The sequence below is a fragment of the Chelmon rostratus genome, chromosome 16, assembly GCF_017976325.1.
Source record: "Chelmon rostratus isolate fCheRos1 chromosome 16, fCheRos1.pri, whole genome shotgun sequence".
NCBI classification, from domain to species: domain Eukaryota; kingdom Metazoa; phylum Chordata; class Actinopteri; order Chaetodontiformes; family Chaetodontidae; genus Chelmon; species Chelmon rostratus.
The window spans coordinates 1,225,209-1,247,636 of record NC_055673.1 but is presented as its reverse complement, the minus strand read 5'-3'; the positions used below and the strand labels follow the sequence as shown (position 1 = coordinate 1,247,636).

At 41.8% G+C, this 22,428-nt stretch overlaps 6 gene segments (V, D, J or C); 1 reads left to right on the top strand and 5 right to left on the bottom strand.

Annotated features, from left to right (window-relative positions):
- Window positions 1-228: 228 nt before the first annotated feature.
- Window positions 229-1,525, bottom strand: LOC121619158. The segment is given in 2 exon segments: window positions 229-1,260; window positions 1,477-1,525. Coding segments are annotated over 2 exon segments (426 nt in total).
- A 5,629-nt stretch (window positions 1,526-7,154) lies between these two features.
- On the bottom strand, window positions 7,155-8,149 carry LOC121619161. The segment is given in 2 exon segments: window positions 7,155-7,983; window positions 8,091-8,149. Coding segments are annotated over 2 exon segments (375 nt in total).
- Window positions 8,150-10,206: 2,057 nt separating this feature from the next.
- On the bottom strand, window positions 10,207-10,785 carry LOC121619188. The segment is given in 2 exon segments: window positions 10,207-10,520; window positions 10,737-10,785. Coding segments are annotated over 2 exon segments (357 nt in total).
- Window positions 10,786-10,801: 16 nt separating this feature from the next.
- On the bottom strand, window positions 10,802-13,852 carry LOC121619160. The segment is given in 3 exon segments: window positions 10,802-10,857; window positions 12,863-13,686; window positions 13,794-13,852. Coding segments are annotated over 2 exon segments (375 nt in total).
- Window positions 13,853-14,368: 516 nt separating this feature from the next.
- On the top strand, window positions 14,369-15,757 carry LOC121619231. The segment is given in 2 exon segments: window positions 14,369-14,422; window positions 15,260-15,757. A coding segment is annotated over 1 exon segment (264 nt).
- Window positions 15,758-16,668: 911 nt separating this feature from the next.
- LOC121619187 lies at window positions 16,669-17,250 on the bottom strand. The segment is given in 2 exon segments: window positions 16,669-16,985; window positions 17,202-17,250. Coding segments are annotated over 2 exon segments (357 nt in total).
- Between the last annotated feature and the right edge of the window lie 5,178 nt (window positions 17,251-22,428).

Below are 22,428 nucleotides of genomic sequence, written 5' to 3'. Positions count from 1 at the left end.
CAGTTTGCAGAAAATAAAGACGTGTTCTTCAAATCACTTGTTTGAATATTTATTATCTCCAAAGTGTTTTCAGAAATGTTCTTTAATAGTTGCAGTGATGCTATTTAACCAAAAACATTTTAAAACATGTATTTTTTCCTTGATGACTTATAAATTATGTTTCACATCACATCATGTGTTTCCATATACACTGATTATCAAAGAGTTATAAACTCAGACAAAAGTCCTCATCATTTTTGATTCGTGCAAATCAGTGATGGTGAGGACTGTCATGCTGTTGTTGCTTTAGGTTTATCTAAAGAACATGCACTGTCCTTCAAGTCAAACTATAAAAGCATGAAAAACATTTTCTAAAGAAGAATTGTATCATCAGCGTAAAGAGAAACCAAATTCTTGTGAACTCAAATTTATCCCTGAAACTCTTCACATCCTGCTTCTGCTGAAGATCCACAAACACAAAAACAAATGAAAGATGGAAAAAGATGAAAGTGTTACTAAAATACATACTTCATAAATTATTTTGGTCTAAATCATAAAATACAAATTTGTTGGACAAAAAATGAAAACAATTAAATATGTTATAGATGTGATTAGTATTTTTACAACATGAATGAAATATTACTGAGATGACATTTTATCATCCAGTAAATTAATATTTTAGTTTCTATGAAAAATGGAAAGAAATAAAATTAATATCTACAAATTGATTGTCCACATGTCATCATACTCCAGGGAATGACCTGATCAAAGTGAAGTATTACTTCAACAGTATCATCAGTATCAAACCTTGTTTGTATGAAAACATTAAAAGTATAACTTTTTGTTATGTACAGTATATTTAATGTTCAAATATGAACTATTTATTTTAGTAAAGCCTTTAGTTTTAGTTTGAGTGCAGCTGTTGATTCAGATCAGTTCCTCTCCAGCTGAGGGAGGTTTTTGTACGACGTTGTATCACTGTGAACGGGCTGCTGTTACTCTGCTGACAGTAGTAAACTCCTGAATCTTCAGCCTGAACTCCACTGATGGTCAGAGTGAAGTCAGTCCCATATCCACTTCCACTGAAACGACCTGGAACTCCAGATTGACGGCTTGTAGCATCATAAATCAGGAGTTTAGGAGCTTCTCCAGGCTTCTGAAGGTACCAGTGGAGATAGTTACTAACACTTGTACTGGTTTTACATCTGATGGAGACAGTCTGTCCTGGAACAACAGACTGAGATTCAGGAGACTGAGTCAGGGTGATTTGTCCTGATGAACCTGGAAAACATGAAAAACAGGAGAAGGGTTATTGAGACAAATCCAGCTTGGAGGAAGATGATCACCATCAGAACAGAAGAGCATCATTTCTTTAACATGGAGAATAGATGGAAGAAGGTCAATGCTGCTTGTTTCAGTGTTTCTCCATCACAGCAGAACATGATTGTGGTGAAGCTGGTTGCATCCTGAAGCCAAGTTTTCAGAAGAGAGTCTCACCCTGAACCAGGAGCCCCAGGGTGGCCAGCAGTAGAACCAGTGAGCTCATGATGGTGCTGCCGGTGTGTGAGTGGCTCTGAAAGGCCTGGACAGCCACTGATCAACACTGGCCTCTTAACGGCTGGGAGCAGAGAGGCAGGACACATATGCAAACACACAGAGTCAGTGAACTGTAGCTGTCCTCAACATGTCATGATGTTTCCTCCTCACTGCTGGAACAACTGACTATTCAAATCATCCCCATGTAGAATTGAAGAGACTCAGGTTGCTGTACAGTAACTGCAAAGTTATCTAAAAAACAACACTTTCCTTTTATCTACTGAGCCATTTAATCGTCTTATTGTGATCAAATCAAATCAAATCAAACTTTATTTATATAGCACTTTTCATCCATTTAAAATGCAACACAAAGTGCTTCACAAGATAAAAGAATACAACAACAGAGAGAATGAAAGCATAATATGACAGACAATATCCCGCTTCCAGATATATACACACGTGCGCTCACAAACACTCACACACACACTCACACACACACACACACACACAGACACACACACACAGTGCTGAGACATGGCAGGGCACTGAGGAACCATGTGAGGAAACACCTATGGGAGCCTTCCACACTGGGAAGGGTCACAGCCGGCGGCCACTGGGAGCGCCGCCACAGAGACCACCCAGACGCCGATGGACAGGGGCAGACTCCGCACTTAATGCAGAGCCACCCAAGTCCCTCGGGCCCAGGCGGCCTCCAAGCAACGGCCCCCGTGGGCAGACCGGGCATACACCCCAGTGTGGAGGCCCCCACATGAGGAAACACTGAAGCTAGAAATTACAAGACCAAAGAAAAAATAAATAAATAGATAAATAAGATAAATAATAAATAAATAGATAAATAACCAAATAAATTAAAAATAAAAGTAGGTATAATGCACAAAAATTAGAAGCTTTAAGAAAGTTACAAATGTAGAGGAAAAATAGACAAATAAATAACTAATAAATAGTAAGTAATAAATAAAAGTAATAAGATTTTAAGATGTAATACTGATAAAGTGCATAACTAAGAACAAGTCATAAGAAATATAAGAAGTAAAAATAGCATAATAGAAGAATTCAAAGTTTAAAAGAGATCAGTTAAAAGCCAAACCAAAAAGGTGAGTCTTGAGCCTCCTTTTAAAAACATCAACAGTCTCTGCAGTCCTGATGCTCTCCGGCAGGCTATTCCATAGTCGAGGGCCGTAATGGCTGAATGCAGTCTCCCCGTGGGTTTTTGTATTAACTCTAGGAATAATTAAAAGTCCAGTGCCGGAGGACCTCAGGACCCGCGAGGGTTGATATGATAAAAGCATGTCAGATAAATAAGTGGGCCCAAGACCATTAAGACATTTAAAAACTAATAAAAGAACCTTAAAATCGATCCTGAAACACACGGGGAGCCAATGCAGCGATTTTAAAATCGGTGTAATGTGAGCCCGCCCTCTGGTCTTCGTCAGCACGCGTGCGGCTGAGTTCTGTAATAGTTGCAGGTTAGAAATGGTCTTTTTAGGGAGGCCAGAGAGCAGGGCATTACAGTAGTCTAAACGACAGGAGATAAAGGCATGCATCAGCACCTCCGTGTTAGCTTGAGAGAGAGATGGGCGGACTCTGGCTATATTCTTAAGATGATAAAAACCTATTTTTGTTACATTTTTAATATGTGGAATAAAATTCAGCTCAGAGTCAAAAATGACGCCCAGGTTCTTTACACATTGAGTTGGTTTAAAATCCTGTAGTTTTGGTAAAAGTTTCTCTCTCTTGCCTTCAGTTTATGTGAGTCTGCGTTATACCTAATGTCATTTAAAATCTTTAAAAGGGCCGTCTCTGTACTGTGGTTCATCCTAAAACCAGATTGGTATTTCTCTAAAATATTGATACTATTTAAAAAATCATTTAATTGATTAAGAACCAGCTTTTCTAATATTTTACTTAAAAATGGTAAGTTGGACACAGGTCTGTAGTTATTAAAAATGTTGGGGTCTAGGTTACTCTTCTTCAGAAGGGGCTTCACCACTGATGTTTTTAAAGGCAGCGGGGAAGACACCCGTCGAGTAATTTACAATATTTAAAATCTGTTCCTCAAAGAAGCCATAAAATGTTTTTAAAAGTGATGTGGGAATTGGGTCTAAAAGGCAGGTTGTTGGGTTTACTTGGGAGAAAGCTCGACCAAGTGTCCTTGCGTCCACCAGGGCAAAACTCTCCAGTGTTTCCTCAGGTAAAAGTAATGGTACAGGTGTGTTAAAAAATAAATTCTGTTGGGGTAAAAGACTGGATCTGATATTATCGATTTTATTTCTGAAGTGGTCTGCAAAGTCCTCACAGAGGGCATCTGATGGGGGTTTGGAGGGTTTTTTAAAATTGCTATTAGTTAAATGATCGATGGTGGAGAACAGGAATTTGGTGTTGTTTTTATGATCTGTGATGAGTCTTGAAAAATGAGAGATTCGTGCCAGTTTGACTGTGTTATTGTAGATTTTCAGCTGTTCACGTAATATTTCATAGTGAATTGTCAGTTTGCTTTTTCTCCACCTCCTCTCTGCACTCCTGCAATTTCTTTTGAGTTTTCTGATTTCGTCGTTATTTCTCCACGGTGGTGTAGGTTTTGTTTTTATGGTTTTGGTTAAAAGTGGAGCGACAGAGTCCAGTGTTATTTCCAGTTTGCTGTTAAAATTGTCAACAATAAAATCACAAGAAGCAGGTAAAATTTCTGCAGGAGTGCTCTTGTTTTGTGTGTTTTCACATGCCGGATGATAGAATCCCCGATGATGATGGTAGTGGGATGAGGCCGGCTACCAGGACCAGGACCGTGGTCGGGCAGAGGCAGCCGGGAGGCCCGGCCGGGCCGCAGGTCCCCGGTGGCGGCAGCCGTAAAACCAGACCGGATGGAGGGCTCGCCGGATGGGTGTCTTCCGTTGGTGGTGGAGGCTGAGGGACCCGACCGAGCAGATGGCCCGCTGGTTGGAGGGGACGCCCGGGAGCTGGGTGGGCCGGCTGATGGAGGATTTGTCCGTGGTGTGAATGAGAGAGCCACAGCCTTACGGAGAGCAGAGGGGGCAGCAGCCGGTATGGGGCCCACTGTGTCGGCGCTGATGGTGGAGGGTGCAGACCGCCGGTGTCCGGCGCTGATGGTGGAGGGTGCAGACCGCCGATGTCCGGGGTTCCGCTGTGTGGATCCTGATAGTGGTCCTGAGAGTGGAGGGAACTCCTGCTCGTCCAGTACGGTGAATTTGTTGGAGAGACAGAGATCCTGGGCTGGAGGTGGGGAAGGTGTTTTCTGCAGTTTACCGGCATATTTTCCGCCGTGCTGAACCACCGTCCATGGTGCCGGCTGTCCCGGGGTGGAACACAGAAGAGTCTTGGGTCTGGCTCCCGTTCTGGCCCATTGATCTCCATTCAGGGACTGGGCAGGATCGATCCACGGCACTGTAGCGTCCAGGTCTCCGCTAGCGCCGTCGCCGGTTGTTGCTACAGTGCTCAGACACTGCGCTAGCATGGTGTCGATTAGCCGCTCGTCCTCTCCGATTTGTTGTAGGAGAGAGACTCTTCCCTCCAGTTCAGCGACCTTCTTGTTGAGCTGAAGGCAGCCCTCACAAGAAGCAGATGGGGAGGTGAGTGGTGCCATCCCTCTTTTTTTTTTGGAAGTTTAGGAAGTTTTATTTGTTTATGTGTCTTCTCAAACTCCAACACTCTGCTGCAGTAAACGAGAACTGCCGTAAACGTCTGTTTTACAAGAGGGATCTGGCTGAGAAGCCAGCTTGAAAATAGTCTTATCAGTGGCACGAGGCAGCGCAAGAGAGCATAGCGAGCATAGCTTGATCCACTATTGTTATCCCGCGCGTTTTTTCTTCCCATTTTTCATCTTCTGCCAGAATTTCGGTGGGTAGTCCCGCAGCTTTGAGAAAACCTTCGCAAACTATATATCAAAACGTGCGGCTCGATCGGGAATGGTGTGCTAGGACTTTTATAGCTATTTCGTCAATAATTCACAAAGCTATTCGCAAAAACTGCGAAGAATTTCCCATAAGAAATGAATGGGGAAATTTCCAAAAATTTCAGCCTTTTTCAATTGTCCGCTGCTTCGCCATACTTTCTCCTAGAGATTTCATTCAAACTTTAAAACGTAGATAATTTTGTCAGGTCGAAATGAATTTGGCACATTTTTTGATATCTCTTACGGTTTTCGAGCTATGACCATCTCAAGACCATAAAGTTTCTCAAAAAAATGCTCAGAATTTCTCCCCCTAGACTGGATGACATCATCAGTTAGAGTGAAAGAGCCAGTGAGAAATCACCTGATTTTTTTTTCAAAATTTGCCGTAAAATCCAAATGGTGAATAGGAGACACATCATTTTTGGATCTTCTTGGAGACAAACCTTTCTTCTCTCATCAAAGTTCAATTTTAAAGGGTTAGCCCCCACCAAATTTAAATAAATAGGGATCTTGCACCAGCTGCCCTGCTCTGCTGCTCCATTTAAACCCATACAGTCTCCTGTTTTCTGAGTCGCAGCCTGCCGGAGTGTGTGTCTTTTTAAATCGACCATTTAGTTATTTTTTTAAAGAATATCTGGACATAAAACACACGTACATCTGGCCCAGACTTGTCCGCATCTCACAGTGTAATGGTTTTTTTGATAGCAGCTACAGTTTTGTCACAATCACAAGTTGTTCGGAAGAAACCAACAGTGAAAAAGTGGCTGTTGAGGAACAGGTAAAAAGTGGGAGAGATAGAGAGGTAATTATCAGCAGGTGGGGCAGAAGTTACACACGCACACACATACACATTCAGACACACATATACCAGACACATCTCCATGTAGGAACTGGTTGGGCTGCTTGTTCAAAATACTTGGGACAATTTGATGAATGTGTAGTTCAAGCAGACACACACACACAAACAGACGAAGACACACACATACGCAGTCACACACAACGACAGACACATACACACACACACACAGAGTCACACACAAATACAGTTAAATACACACAGACAGCCTCATATACATAGACAGACAAAACGCTGTTAGCTCTATTAGCACCATTGGCATTAGCATCGTTAGCTTTGCTAGCTCTATTAGAAATGTTAGCACCGTTAGCACTGGTAGCTCTGTTAGCATCAGCTCTGTTAGCTCTATTAGTGCCGTTAGCATTGGCTACATTAGTGTTAGGTCTGTTAGCTCCATTAGCATTAGCTCTGTTACCGCCGTTAGCGCTAGCGCCGTTAGCTCTGTTCGTAAAAGGAAACTGATGATCATAGAGATGGTTCATTTCCATTAAATTCACTCATGTTTATTGATTCAGTTAATAAGACCAGCAGCCCCCTCGTGCCACTGTCAAAATTTCGGCAGCGCCAGAATTGTCTAGTTCTACGATTACGATTGTTGTCTACAGATGGGAATCCAATGAGATTGTCATGTTTGATTTCAGTTACAATCAGATTTGATGGTATTGAAAATGTGCTCACATGCTGGAAATACAGATGCTTGTACCGATCTATGCAGCTGAGGGAAGAATGAAAAATGCCAACAGAGGACAGAAGGACATCAATGTCTTGTAAACGTTGTGTAAAAGGTCCAGTGTGAAGGATGTTGTGGCATCCAATGATAATGTTTCAGATTGCAACCAGCTGAATACCTCTTGTCTCACCCTTTCATTTGCAAGCGTGTATGAATCCTGACGGTGGCTGTGAAACTTGGGACAAACATTAAAGGTGCTGTCTCGAGCCAGTGTCTGTTTTGTCCATTCTGGGCCACTGCAGAAATGTGGCTGTGCAACATAGCGGTTTTCATGGAAGAGGACCCGCTCCCTCTGGAGATATAAAGAGTTCAATATAAGACAACAAAAACATAATTATTCTTATTTCAGGTGATTGTACACAAATTTAAAGAGAATTATTAATGTTAAATTTCATTTCTGCCAGTTGATCGACACAAATCGTCACGTCTGCTCCTTCAATTAAACTCAATGTATGATCACAGAAAGAGAAGGTGAAGTGTGGAATATATTTAACACAGTTTGTGTGTGTGTGTGTGTGTGTGTGTGTGTGTACTCAGTGAAGTGTATCAGTCTCTGTTGTAGCTTCCAGCTGCAGCAGTCAGTTCAGTTTCTGTTCAGTCTGACTGAGGGAGGTTTTTGTACGACTCTTTTTCACTGTGTGAACAACCACTGACTGTTGATATAATGAACACTCTGACAGTAGTAAACTGCTGCATCTTCAGTCTGGACTCCACTGATGGTCAGAGTGAAGTCAGTGTTTGATCCACTGCCTGTAAAACGATCTGGAATCCCTGATGCTCGGCTGTTAGCATAGTAAATGAGCAGTTTAGGAGTTTCTCCATCTTTCTGTTGGTACCAGTGTAAATAGTTCCCATTATAAACCTCTGGACTGGTCTTACAGTTGATGGTGACGGACTCTCCCAGAGCAGACCTCACTGCTCCAGGCTGAGTCACTGTGATCTGGCCTCTGGACTCTGAGGATACAGACACACAAACATAAAGCAGCGTCACGGTTTTGTCGGCTTCATTTCAGACAGACGGACGTTCATAGAGGAGAGGACTCTGATCCTCTGGACTTTACCTGTGAAGCAGCAGCAGAGGAGAGTCCAGATGAGGACGCCGATCAGAGTCATGTTTTTGATGAGGAGGATTTCTGTGGCTTCTGTTGTCATGAAGGACAGCTGTCAGTCATCCAGTGTTCAACCCTCAGGACTATAAACTCTCCCAGAGCACTGGAGCATGGTGCTGCTGATGCAAAGTGGCTCTCTATGGAAATGCTCTGACTGACTCCAACAGGGACTTGGATTAGTCTGATGATGCTGCTGATCAGTGGATCAAACAGTTAATCAGAGCATTGATTCAAACATTTGACAAAGAAAAGGTTGAATCGTCTGCATATTCAGTTTCTGAAACAGTTTGAAACACTTCAAGCCGTTCGTTCATAAACTGGGTAAACTGGGAATGTGTTTGGTGAGTTTGTTGTGTTCAGAGTCAGAGAGCTGTGTCTCTCTACACTGAGAGGTTTTTGTTCTGCAGCTCAGTGAGTTTGTATCACTGAGGTGGACTTTTGGTGGAGGAACCAGACTGGATGTTAACTGTCAGGACATTTGACTCCTTTAATCAGCCACATTTTAGGTTTATTCTGTTTTGTTTCATAACTGTACACATTACTGCAATTTCAAAGCTGATAATTGGAATTTAATATAGTTGCAATGCTTTGTGAATGTGACACATTTTGTCCTCAAACAGACTAAAATCTTCTTTAGTTAAACATTTTGTTTCAGTGATATTTAAGTTTGAAAAGTTTCCATATGTACCTTTCCAACAAAGTTTTTTGTCTCTCAAAAATATTCTTCAAGTTTTTTAAATTTCAGCTTCAATTCTGAGCCAAACTGTTTTGTGGTTTTAATTGATGTTTCTCAAAGATTTTAATTTCTGACACATTGTCTGTCACAAATGATTATCGTAAAACATCACTGTCACATTGAACCAACACGCTGCAGAAGTAGGTTTGATTTGATTAGTTTGGATACAAAACTCAGTTAACAATGTTCATTTTGAATGAACAAATCAAACTCACACCATCGAGGTCTTTTCTGTTTTATACAGGAAATCTTTAAGATGCTGTCAAAAGTAATTCTTCAGTTTTAATCTTTAGAACTGAAACCTGTCTGTTGTCATGGTTCAGCAGCAGTGCCTGTCTGTTGCCATGGTGACTGAACCGACAAAAGGAAGTGAAACACTGAAGACCAGTTTCATCCAAAGTTGAAGCTTCAACATTTGTTCTTTCTCTCTGCAGTGGGTTGAGTCATCTCCACCCTGACGGTGCTGCCCCCCTCCAGGAAGGAGCTCCAGCAGGGGAAGGCCACGCTCATGTGTCTGGCCAACAAGGGCTTCCTATCAGGCTGGACTCTGTCCTGGAAGGTGGACATGTCAAGGATCAACTATCCAATCATCTCTGGTTACTGAAGTGTCTTAATGATGAGGATTGTCATGTTGTAACTGCTTTCAGTGTATCGATAGAATATACACAGTCCTTCAAGTAAAACTACAAAAGCATTCTTAATCACACATGAATAGCAGTATATCATCAGCATGAAGACAAACCAAATGATTGTGGATCTTCAACAGACGCAGGATGTAGTTTCAGAGATAAATTTAAGATTACAAACACAAACAAAAATGAAAGAATGTTGCTGAACTACACACTCCATAAATCCTTTTGATCTCAACTGTAAAATACATTTTTGTTGGAATAAAAAATGCACAAAATGAAGAAAAATGTTTGAGACACGATTCAAATTTTCAGAACATGAATGAAATATTTTTGAGATAAAATATCTCAGTTTAATTGAGTATTTGAGTTTTTATTAATGATGGTCAGAGATCAAACAATATTTGCAAGTTTAGTGTCCATGTGTATTTAAACTCCAGGGAATGAATTTATTTAAGAGCTGAAATCAAACTTCAGCAACATCATCAGCATCATTCTGCTGCTTTAATGTGCACCAGAACATTTCAAACTAAAATAAAATATTAAAAGTATAACTTTTTGTTATGTACAGTATATTTAGTGTTCAAATATTAAAAGTAAATTATTATTAACTATTTATTTTAGTAAAGCCTTTAGTTTTAGTTTGAGTGCAGCTGTTGATTCAGATCAGTTCCTCTCCAGCTGAGGGAGGTTTTTGTACGACGTTGTATCACTGTGTGAACGGGTAGCTGTTACTCTGCTGACAGTAGTAAACTCCTGAATCTTCAGCCTGAACTCCACTGATGGTCAGAGTGTAGTCAGTCCCAGATCCACTTCCACTGAAACGACCTGGAACTCCAGACTGACGGCTTGTAGCATAATAAATCAGGAGTTTAGGAGCTTCTCCAGGTTTCTGAAGGTACCAGTGGAGTAAGCTACCCACACTTGAACTGGTTTTACATCTGATGGAGACAGTCTGTCCTGGAACAACAGACTGAGATTCAGGAGACTGAGTCAGGGTGATTTGTCCTGATGAACCTGTAAAACATGAAAAACAGGAGAAGGGTTATTGAGACAAATCCAGCTTGGAGGAAGATGATCACCATCAGAACAGAAGAGCATCATTTCTTTAACATGGAGAATAGATGGAAGAAGGTCAATGCTGCTTGTTTCAGTGTTTCTCCATCACAGCAGAACATGATTGTGGTGAAGCTGGTTGCATCCTGAAGCCAAGTTTTCAGAAGAGAGTCTCACCCTGAACCAGGAGCCCCAGGGTGGCCAGCAGTAGAACCAGTGAGCTCATGATGGTGCTGCCGGTGTGTGAGTGGCTCTGAAAGGCCTGGACAGCCACTGATCAACACTGGCCTCTTAACGGCTGGGAGCAGAGAGGCAGGACACATATGCAAACACACAGAGTCAGTGAACTGTAGCTGTCCTCAACATGTCATGATGTTTCCTCCTCACTGCTGGAACAACTGACTGTTCAAATCATCCCCATGTAGAATTAAAGAGACTCAGGTTGCTGTACAGTAACTGCAAAGTCATCTCAAAAACAACACTTTCCTTTTATCTACTGAGCCATTTAATAGTCTCATTGTGATAAACGTCTATTTTACAAGAGGGATCTGGCTGATGGGCCATCTTGAAAATAGTCTTATTAGTGGCACGAGGCAACGCAAGAGCCACTGGCTGGAGCGTAGCTCGATCCACTATTGTTATCCCGCGCGTTTTTTCTTCCCATTTTTCATCTTCCGCGAGAATTTCGGCACGTAACTTGTCCCACAGCTTTGAGGAAACCCTCGCAAACTATATATCAAAACGTGCGGCTCGATCGGGAAGGGTGTGCTATGTCTTTTATAGCTCTTTCGTCAATAATTCGCAAAGCTATTCGCAAAAAACTGCGTAGAATTTCCCATAAGAAATGAATGGGAAATTTCCTCAAATTTCAGCCTTTTTCAATTACTTTCTCCTAGAGACTTCATTCAAACTTTAAAATGTAGATAATTTTGTCAGGTCGAAATGAACCTCAGCATGGTCATCTATGACCATCTGAAGACCATAAAGTTTCTCAAAAAATACTCAGAATTTCTCCCCCGAGAGTGGATGACCTCATCACTCAGAGTGAAAGAACCAGTGAGAAATCCCCTGAATTTTTTTTTCTAAAATTGCCGTAAAATCCAAACGGTGAATAGGAGACACATAATTTTTGGATCTTTTTTTAGACAAACCTTTCTTCTCTCATCAAAGTTCAATTTTAAAGGGCTAGCCCCCACCAAATTTAAATAAAGAGTGATCTTGCACCAGCTGCCCTGCTCTGCTGCTCCATTTAAACCCATACAATCTCCTGTTTTCTGAGTCGCAGCCTGCCGGAGTGTGTCTTTTTAAATCGACCATTTAGTCATTTTTCTAAAGAATATCTGGACATAAAACACACGTACATCTGGCCCAGACTTGTCTGCATACCACAGTGTAATCAGTTTTTTGATAGTAGCTTTTGTCACAATCACAAGTTGTTCGAAGTAACTGACAGCGAAAAAGTGGCTGTTGAGGAAAAGGTAAAAAGTGGGAGAGATAGAGAGGTAATTATCAGCAGGTGGGGCAGAAGTTACACACGCACACACATACACATTCAGACACACATATGCCAGACACATCTCCATGTAGGAACTGGTTGGGCTGCTTGTTCAAAATACTTGGGACAATTTGATAAATGTGTAGTTCAAGCAGACACACACACACAAACAGACGAAGACACACACATACGCAGTCACACAACGACAGACACATACACACAGACACAGTCACACACAAATACAGTTAAATACACACAGACAGCCTCATATACATAGACGGATAAAACGCTGTTAGCTATATTGATACCGTTAGCATTAGCTCTGTTAGCTCCATTAGCATTAGCTCCCTTAGCTCTTTTACCGCTGTTAGCATTAGCGCCGTTAGCTCTATTAGAAAAAGTAAACTTTGGATGATAATTGAGATGGTTCATTTCCATTAAATTCATTCATGTCAATTGATTCAGTTAATAAGACCCGCAGCCCCCTCGTGCCACTGTCAAAATTGCGGCAGCGCCATAATTGTTTAGTTCAACAATTACGATTGTTGTCTACAGACGGGAAACTAATGAGATTGTGTTGTTTGATTTCAGGGACAATCAGATTTGATGGTATTGAAAATGTGCTCACATGCTGGAAATGCAGATGCTTGTACCGATCTATGCAGCTGAGGGAAGAATGAAAAATGCCAACAGAGGACATAAGGACATCAATGTCTTGTAAACGTTGTGTTAAAGGTCCAGTGTGAAGGATGTTGTGATCTAATGATAATGTTTCAGATTGCAACCAGCTGAATACCTCTTGTCTCACCCTTTCATTTGCAAGCGTGTATGAATCCTGACGGTGGCTGTGAAACTTGGGACAAACGTGAAAGGTGCTGTCTCGAGCCAGTGTCTGTTTTGTCCATTCTGGGCCACTGCAGAAATGTGGCTGTGCAACATAGCGGTTTTCATGGAAGAGGACCCGCTCCCTCTGGAGATATAAAGAGTTCAATATAAGACAACAAAAACATAATTATTCTTATTTCAGGTGATTGTACACAAATTTAAAGAGAATTATTAATGTTAAATTTCATTTCTGCCAGTTGATCGACATAAATCGTCACGTCTGCTCCTTCAATTAAACTCAATGTATGATCACAGAAAGAGAAGGTGAAGTGTGGAATATATTTAACACAGTTTGTGTGTGTGTGTGTGTGTGTGTGTGTGTGTACTCAGTGAAGTGTATCAGTCTCTGTTGTAGCTTCCAGCTGCAGCAGTCAGTTCAGTTTCTGTTCAGTCTGACTGAGGGAGGTTTTTGTACGACTCTTTTTCACTGTGTGAACAACCACTGACTGTTGATATAATGAACACTCTGACAGTAGTAAACTGCTGCATCTTCAGTCTGGACTCCACTGATGGTCAGAGTGAAGTCAGTGTTTGATCCACTGCCTGTAAAACGATCTGGAATCCCTGATTCTCGAGTGTCAGCATAGTAAATGAGCAGTTTAGGAGTTTCTCCATCTTTCTGTTGGTACCAGTGTAAATAGCTCCCACCATAAACCCCTGGACTGGTCTTACAGTTGATGGTGACGGACTCTCCCAGAGCAGACCTCACTGCTCCAGGCTGAGTCACTGTGATCTGGCCTCTGGACTCTGAGGATACAGACACACAAACATAAAGCAGCGTCACGGTTTTGTCGGCTTCATTTCAGACAGACGGACGTTCATAGAGGAGAGGACTCTGATCCTCTGGACTTTACCTGTGAAGCAGCAGCAGAGGAGAGTCCAGATGAGGACGCCGATCAGAGTCATGTTTTTGATGAGGAGGATTTCTGTGGCTTCTGTTGTCATGAAGGACAGCTGTCAGTCATCCAGTGTTCAACCCTCAGGACTATAAACTCTCCCAGAGCACTGGAGCATGGTGCTGCTGATGCAAAGTGGCTCTCTATGGAAATGCTCTGACTGACTCCAACAGGGACTTGGATTAGTCTGATGATGCTGCTGATCAGTGGATCAATCACTTTATCAGAGCATTGATAAACACTCAGTGATCATTTTAATGTTGGTTTGGTTTGAGGACTCTGGATTCATTTTCTTTCACAATGTTTTGTTTTAATTTAATGCGAGAACAAATTAAATGTGACTTTTAGACAGACGTAAAAATAAAAACATAAAAATGTGATGAATTGTGATCAGTCGTGTCACAGTTTGATCAATATAAGATGAAATAGTTCATTCTTTCAACAGCTGGAAGTGTTCATGTTGAGTTTGTTGTGTTCACAGTCAGAGAGCCGTGTCTCTCTGCAGTGAGAGGTTTTTGTACGACGACTCAGTCAGTTTGTATCACTGTGGTTGACTTTTGGTGGAGGAACCAGACTGGAACTTGGAAGTAAGTTTCTGCTCAAATATTAAATATTGTTTCATCAGTAAATGTTTGAATTCATGTGTCTGAACATTTGCAGTAACTTGAACTTTTGATCGGACGGATCAAAATCACTTTAAAGACTCAGTTTTATTGTCCGTTTCTGCTGTTTAACCTTGAAGCTGAACTCAAAGCAGCTTCACTCAACTTCTCTTGAAACGTTTCATTTCATTTGTGAAATGTGAACCGTTTGAAGTGTCGGAACGATGAAACCACAACACTCGTACTTTTCACACGTGTGTAAATTTGCTCTTTGATTCTCATTTTAAAGCGTTTTGAATTTGAGTAAAAATCATTTTGAATGAAGATGAAAATGTTGAAAATGCCTTTAAATCTCTGATCTGCTCAAACGGCTCAAAATGTCTTTTTGAAATAATGTTGACAGCTCTCTGATGGTCCTGGCTTATTTTTGGCTGATAATATCGTTGGATCTCATCAACTTCTGAGAGTTTCCACAGTAAATGTTTTTGTATAAATGTATCAGGACTCTGAATGAAATCACAGACGACTGAAAATATCTTCAAACTGTATTTTCTTGTTTTCTTCAAAAAGTCTAAAAGAGGTTTTTGTGTTTTAAAATGTCAATCAGATTGTTTTATTTCTAGTGCAGTTTGATATATTTCAGGTCATATGAGGACTCTTTCTGTGCTGATGTGCATGAGAGGTTTCTTAAAGGGAAGTGAAACAATGTGTGAGTGAGTGACTGGTGGAGCAGAAAAACCACCTGACAGAAACTCTCACACAGTAAAGGTGTTCAGGTGTCTGGTGTTTGATTGACAGCCGTGTGGTCCCCGTGTCTCCTAGGTGACGTCCGTCCCACCCTGACGGTGCTGCCCCCCTCCAGTGAGGAGCTGCGGCAGGGGAAGGCCACGCTCATGTGTCTGGCCAACAAGGGCTTCCCCTCAGACTGGACTCTGTCCTGGAAGGTGGACGGCAGCAGCAGCAGCAGCAGCAGCAGCTGGGAGGAGAGCAGGAGCCCCGGGGTGCTGCAGAGGGACGGCCACTACAGCTGGAGCAGCACCCTGAGGCTCCCTGCAGACCAGTGGGGGAAGGTGGGCTCTGTGACCTGCGAGGCCACCCAGGGCTCCCAGACTCCTCTCTCAGAGACGCTGAGGAGAGACCAGTGTTCCCAGTCCTGACCTGCCTCACTGAGACTCTGCTACTGGTTTTACTCTGCTACTGCTCTCACTCTGCACTCTGTCTCTGTCTGTTATCTGACAAATAGAAATATTCACTAGATTGTTGCAACGTTTCAATATTATTTCAGTGTTTGCAGAAAATAAAGACGTGTTCTTCAAATCACTTGTTTGAATATTTATTATCTTCAAAGTATTTTCATCAATGTTCTTTTAATAGTTGCAGTGATGCTATTTAACCAAAAACATTTTAAAACATATATTTTTCCTTGATGACTTTATAAATTATGTTTCACATCACATCATGTGTTTCCATATACGCTGATTATCAAAGAGTTTATAAACTCAGACAAAAGTCCTCATCATTTTTGATTCGTGCAAATCAGTGATGGTGAGGACTGTCATGCTGTTGTTGCTTTAGGTTTATCTGAAGAACATGCACTGTCCTTCAAGTCAAACTATAAAAGCATGAAAAACATTTTCTAAAGAAGAATTGTATCATCAGCGTAAAGAGAAACCAAATTCTTGTGAACTCAAATTTATCCCTGAAACTCTTTACATCCTGCTTCTGCTGAAGATCCACAAACACAAAGACAAATGAAAGATGGAAAAAGATGAAAGTGTTACTAAAATACATACTTCATAAATTATTTTGGTCTAAATCATAAAATACAAATTTGTTGGACAAAAAATGAAAACAATTAAATATGTTATAGATGTGATTAGTATTTTTACAACATGAATGAAATATTACTGAGATGACATTTTATCATCCAGTAAATTAATATTTTAGTTTCTATGAAAAATGGAAAGAAATAAAATTAATATCTACAAATTGATTGTCCACATGTCATCATGCTCCAGGGAATGACCTGATCAAAGTGAAGTATTACTTCAACAGTATCATCAGTATCAAACCTTGTTTGTATGAAAACATTAAAAGTATAACTTTTTGTTATGTACATTATATTTAATGTTCAAATATGAACTATTTATTTTAGTAAAACCTTTAGTTTTAGTTTGAGTGCAGCTGTTGATTCAGATCAGTTCCTCTCCAGCTGAGGGAGGTTTTTGTACGACGTTGTATCACTGTGTGAACGGGCTGCTGTAACTCTGCTGACAGTAGTAAACTCCTGAATCTTCAGCCTGAACTCCACTGATGGTCAGAGTGAAGTCAGTCCCAGATCCACTTCCACTGAAACGACCTGGAACTCCAGATTGACGGCTTGTAGCAGAATTAATCAGGAGTTTAGGAGCTTCTCCAGGTTTCTGAAGGTACCAGTGGAGCCAGCTACTAACATCTGAACTGGTTTTGCATCTGATGGAGACAGTCTGTCCTGGAACAACAGACTGAGATTCAGGAGACTGAGTCAGGGTGATTTGTCCTGATGAACCTGTAAAACATGAAAAACAGGAGAAGGGTTATTGAGACAAATCCAGCTTGGAGGAAGATGATCACCATCAGAACAGAAGAGCATCATTTCTTTAACATGGAGAATAGATGGAAGAAGGTCAATGCTGCTTGTTTCAGTGTTTCTCCATCACAGCAGAACATGATTGTGGTGAAGCTGGTTGCATCCTGAAGCCAAGTTTTCAGAAGAGAGTCTCACCCTGAACCAGGAGCCCCAGGGTGGCCAGCAGTAGAACCAGTGAGCTCATGATGGTGCTGCCGGTGTGTGAGTGGCTCTGAAAGGCCTGGACAGCCACTGATCAACACTGGCCTCTTAACGGCTGGGAGCAGAGAGGCAGGACACATATGCAAACACACAGAGTCAGTGAACTGTAGCTGTCCTCAACATGTCATGATGTTTCCTCCTCACTGCTGGACCAACTGACTATTCAAATCATCCCCATGTAGAATTAAAGAGACTCAGGTTGCTGTACAGTAACTGCAAAGTCATCTAAAAAACAACACTTTCCTTTTATCTACTGAGCCATTTAATAGTCTTATTGTGATCAAATCAAATCAAATCAAACTTTATTTATATAGCACTTTTCATCCATTTAAAATGCAACACAAAGTGCTTCACAAGATAAAAGAATACAACAACAGAGAGAATAAAAGCATAATATGACAGACAATATCCCGCTTCCAGATATATACACACGTGCGCTCACAAACACTCACACACACACTCACACACACACACACACACACAGACACACACACACAGTGCTGAGACATGGCAGGGCACTGAGGAACCATGTGAGGAAACACCTATGGGAGCCTTCCACACTGGGAAGGGTCACAGCCGGCGGCCACTGGGAGCGCCGCCACAGAGACCACCCAGACGCCGATGGACAGGGGCAGACTCCGCACTTAATGCAGAGCCACCCAAGTCCCTCGGGCCCAGGCGGCCTCCAAGCAACGGCCCCCGTGGGCAGACCGGGCATACACCCCAGTGTGGAGGCCCCCACATGAGGAAACACTGAAGCTAGAAATTACAAGACCAAAGAAAAAATAAATAAATAGATAAATAAGATAAATAATAAATAAATAGATAAATAACCAAATAAATTAAAAATAAAAGTAGGTATAATGCACAAAAATTAGAAGCTTTAAGAAAGTTACAAATGTAGAGGAAAAATAGACAAATAAATAACTAATAAATAGTAGGTTCTAAATAAAAGTAATAAGATTTTAAGATGTAATACTGATAAAGTGCATAACTAAGAACAAGTCATAAGAAATATAAGAAGTAAAAATAGCATAATAGAAGAATTCAAAGTTTAAAAGAGATCAGTTAAAAGCCAAACCAAAAAGGTGAGTCTTGAGCCTCCTTTTAAAAACATCAACAGTCTCTGCAGTCCTGATGCTCTCCGGCAGGCTATTCCATAGTCGAGGGCCGTAATGGCTGAATGCAGCCTCCCCGTGGGTTTTTGTATTAACTCTAGGAATAATTAAAAGTCCAGTGCCGGAGGACCTCAGGACCCGCGAGGGTTGATATGATAAAAGCATGTCAGATAAATAAGTGGGCCCAAGACCATTAAGACATTTAAAAACTAATAAAAGAACCTTAAAATCGATCCTGAAACACACGGGGAGCCAATGCAGCGATTTTAAAATCGGTGTAATGTGAGCCCGCCCTCTGGTCTTCGTCAGCACGCGTGCGGCTGAGTTCTGTAATAGTTGCAGGTTAGAAATGGTCTTTTTGGGGAGGCCAGAGAGCAGGGCATTACAGTAGTCTAAACGACAGGAGATAAAGGCATGCATCAGCACCTCCGTGTTAGCTTGAGAGAGAGATGGGCGGACTCTGGCTATATTCTTAAGATGATAAAAACCTATTTTTGTTACATTTTTAATATGTGGAATAAAATTCAGCTCAGAGTCAAAAATGACGCCCAGGTTCTTTACACATTGAGTTGGTTTAAAATCCTGTAGTTTTGGTAAAAGTTTCTCTCTCTTGCCTTCAGTTTATGTGAGTCTGCGTTATACCTAATGTCATTTAAAATCTTTAAAAGGGCCGTCTCTGTACTGTGGTTCATCCTAAAACCAGATTGGTATTTCTCTAAAATATTGATACTATTTAAAAAATCATTTAATTGATTAAGAACCAGCTTTTCTAATATTTTACTTAAAAATGGTAAGTTGGACACAGGTCTGTAGTTATTAAAAATGTTGGGGTCTAGGTTACTCTTCTTCAGAAGGGGCTTCACCACTGATGTTTTTAAAGGCAGCGGGGAAGACACCCGTCGAGTAATTTACAATATTTAAAATCTGTTCCTCAAAGAAGCCATAAAATGTTTTTAAAAGTGATGTGGGAATTGGGTCTAAAAGGCAGGTTGTTGGGTTTACTTGGGAGAAAGCTCGACCAAGTGTCCTTGCGTCCACCAGGGCAAAACTCTCCAGTGTTTCCTCAGGTAAAAGTAATGGTACAGGTGTGTTAAAAAAATAAATTCTGTTGGGGTAAAAGACTGGATCTGATATTATCGATTTTATTTCTGAAGTGGTCTGCAAAGTCCTCACAGAGGGCATCTGATGGGGGTTTGGAGGGTTTTTTAAAATTGCTATTAGTTAAATGATCGATGGTGGAGAACAGGAATTTGGTGTTGTTTTTATGATCTGTGATGAGTCTTGAAAAATGAGAGATTCGTGCCAGTTTGACTGTGTTGTTGTAGATTTTCAGCTGTTCACGTAATATTTCATAGTGAATTGTCAGTTTGCTTTTTCTCCACCTCCTCTCTGCACTCCTGCAATTTCTTTTGAGTTTTCTGATTTCGTCGTTATTTCTCCACGGTGGTGTAGGTTTTGTTTTTATGGTTTTGGTTAAAAGTGGAGCGACAGAGTCCAGTGTTATTTCCAGTTTGCTGTTAAAATTGTCAACAATAAAATCACAAGAAGCAGGTAAAATTTCTGCAGGAGTGCTCTTGTTTTGTGTGTTTTCACATGCCGGATGATAGAATCCCCGATGATGATGGTAGTGGGATGAGGCCGGCTACCAGGACCAGGACCGTGGTCGGGCAGAGGCAGCCGGGATGGAGGGCTCGCCGGATGGGTGTCTTCCGTTGGTGGTGGAGGCTGAGGGACCCGACCGAGCAGATGGCCCGCTGGTTGGAGGGGACGCCCGGGAGCTGGGTGGGCCGGCTGATGGAGGATTTGTCCGTGGTGTGAATGAGAGAGCCACAGCCTTACGGAGAGCAGAGGGGGCAGCAGCCGGTATGGGGCCCACTGTGTCGGCGCTGATGGTGGAGGGTGCAGACCGCCGGTGTCCGGCGCTGATGGTGGAGGGTGCAGACCGCCGATGTCCGGGGTTCCGCTGTGTGGATCCTGATAGTGGTCCTGAGAGTGGAGGGAACTCCTGCTCGTCCAGTACGGTGAATTTGTTGGAGAGACAGAGATCCTGGGCTGGAGGTGGGGAAGGTGTTTTCTGCAGTTTACCGGCATATTTTCCGCCGTGCTGAACCACCGTCCATGGTGCCGGCTGTCCCGGGGTGGAACACAGAAGAGTCTTGGGTCTGGCTCCCGTTCTGGCCCATTGATCTCCATTCAGGGACTGGGCAGGATCGATCCACGGCACTGTAGCGTCCAGGTCTCCGCTAGCGCCGTCGCCGGTTGTTGCTACAGTGCTCAGACACTGCGCTAGCATGGTGTCGATTAGCCGCTCGTCCTCTCCGATTTGTTGTAGGAGAGAGACTCTTCCCTCCAGTTCAGCGACCTTCTTGTTGAGCTGAAGGCAGCCCTCACAAGAAGCAGATGGGGAGGTGAGTGGTGCCATCCCTCTTTTTTTTTGGAAGTTTAGGAAGTTTTATTTGTTTATGTGTCTTCTCAAACTCCAACACTCTGCTGCCGTAAACGAGAACTGCCGTAAACGTCTGTTTTACAAGAGGGATCTGGCTGAGAAGCCAGCTTGAAAATAGTCTTATCAGTGGCACGAGGCAGCGCAAGAGAGCATAGCGAGCATAGCTTGATCCACTATTGTTATCCCGCGCGTTTTTTCTTCCCATTTTTCATCTTCTGCCAGAATTTCGGTGGGTAGTCCCGCAGCTTTGAGAAAACCCTCGCAAACTATATATCAAAACGTGCGGCTCGATCGGGAATGGTGTGCTACGACTTTTATAGCTATTTCGTCAATAATTCACAAAGCTATTCGCAAAAACTGCGAAGAATTTCCCATAAGAAATGATTGGGGAAATTTCCAAAAATTTCAGCCTTTTTCAATTGTCCGCTGCTTCGCCATACTTTCTCCTAGAGATTTCATTCAAACTTTAAAACGTAGATAATTTTGTCAGGTCGAAATGAATTTGGCACATTTTTTGATATCTCTTACGGTTTTCGAGCTATGACCATCTCAAGACCATAAAGTTTCTCAAAAAAATGCTCAGAATTTCTCCCCCTAGACTGGATGACCTCATCAGTTAGAGTGAAAGAGCCAGTGAGAAATCACCTGATTTTTTTTTTCAAAATCCAAATGGTGAATAGGAGACACATCATTTTTGGATCTTCTTGGAGACAAACCTTTCTTCTCTCATCAAAGTTCAATTTTAAAGGGTTAGCCCCCACCAAATTTAAATAAATAGGGATCTTGCACCAGCTGCCCTGCTCTGCTGCTCCATTTAAACCCATACAATCTCCTGTTTTCTGAGTCGCAGCCTGCTGGAGTGTGTCTTTTTAAATCGACCATTTAGTCATTTTTCTAAAGAATATCTGGACATAAAATACACGTACATCTGGCCCAGACTTGTCTGCATACCACAGTGTAATCAGTTTTTTGATAGTAGCTTTTGTCACAATCACAAGTTGTTCGAAGTAACTGACAGTGAAAAAGTGGCTGTTGAGGAAAAGGTAAAAAGTGGGAGAAATAGAGAGGTAATTATCAGCAGGTGGGGCAGAAGTTACACACGCACACACATACACATTCAGACACACATATACCAGACACATCTCCATGTAGGAACTGGTTGGGCTGCTTGTTCAAAATACTTGGGACAATTTGATAAATGTGTAGTTCAAGCAGACACACACACACAGACGAAGACACACACATACGCAGTCACACACAACGACAGACACATACACACAGACACAGTCACACACAAATACAGATAAATATACACAGACAGCCTCATATACATAGACGGATAAAACACTGTTAGCTATATTGATACCGTTAGCATTAGCTCTGTTAGCTCCATTAGCATTAGCTCCCTTAGCTCTTTTACCGCTGTTAGCATTAGCGCCGTTAGCTCTATTAGAAAAAGCAAACTTTGGATGATAATTGAGATGGTTCATTTCCATTAAATTCATTCATGTCAATTGATTCAGTTAATAAGACCCGCAGCCCCCTCGTGCCACTGTCAAAATTGCGGCAGCGCCATAATTGTTTAGTTCAACAATTA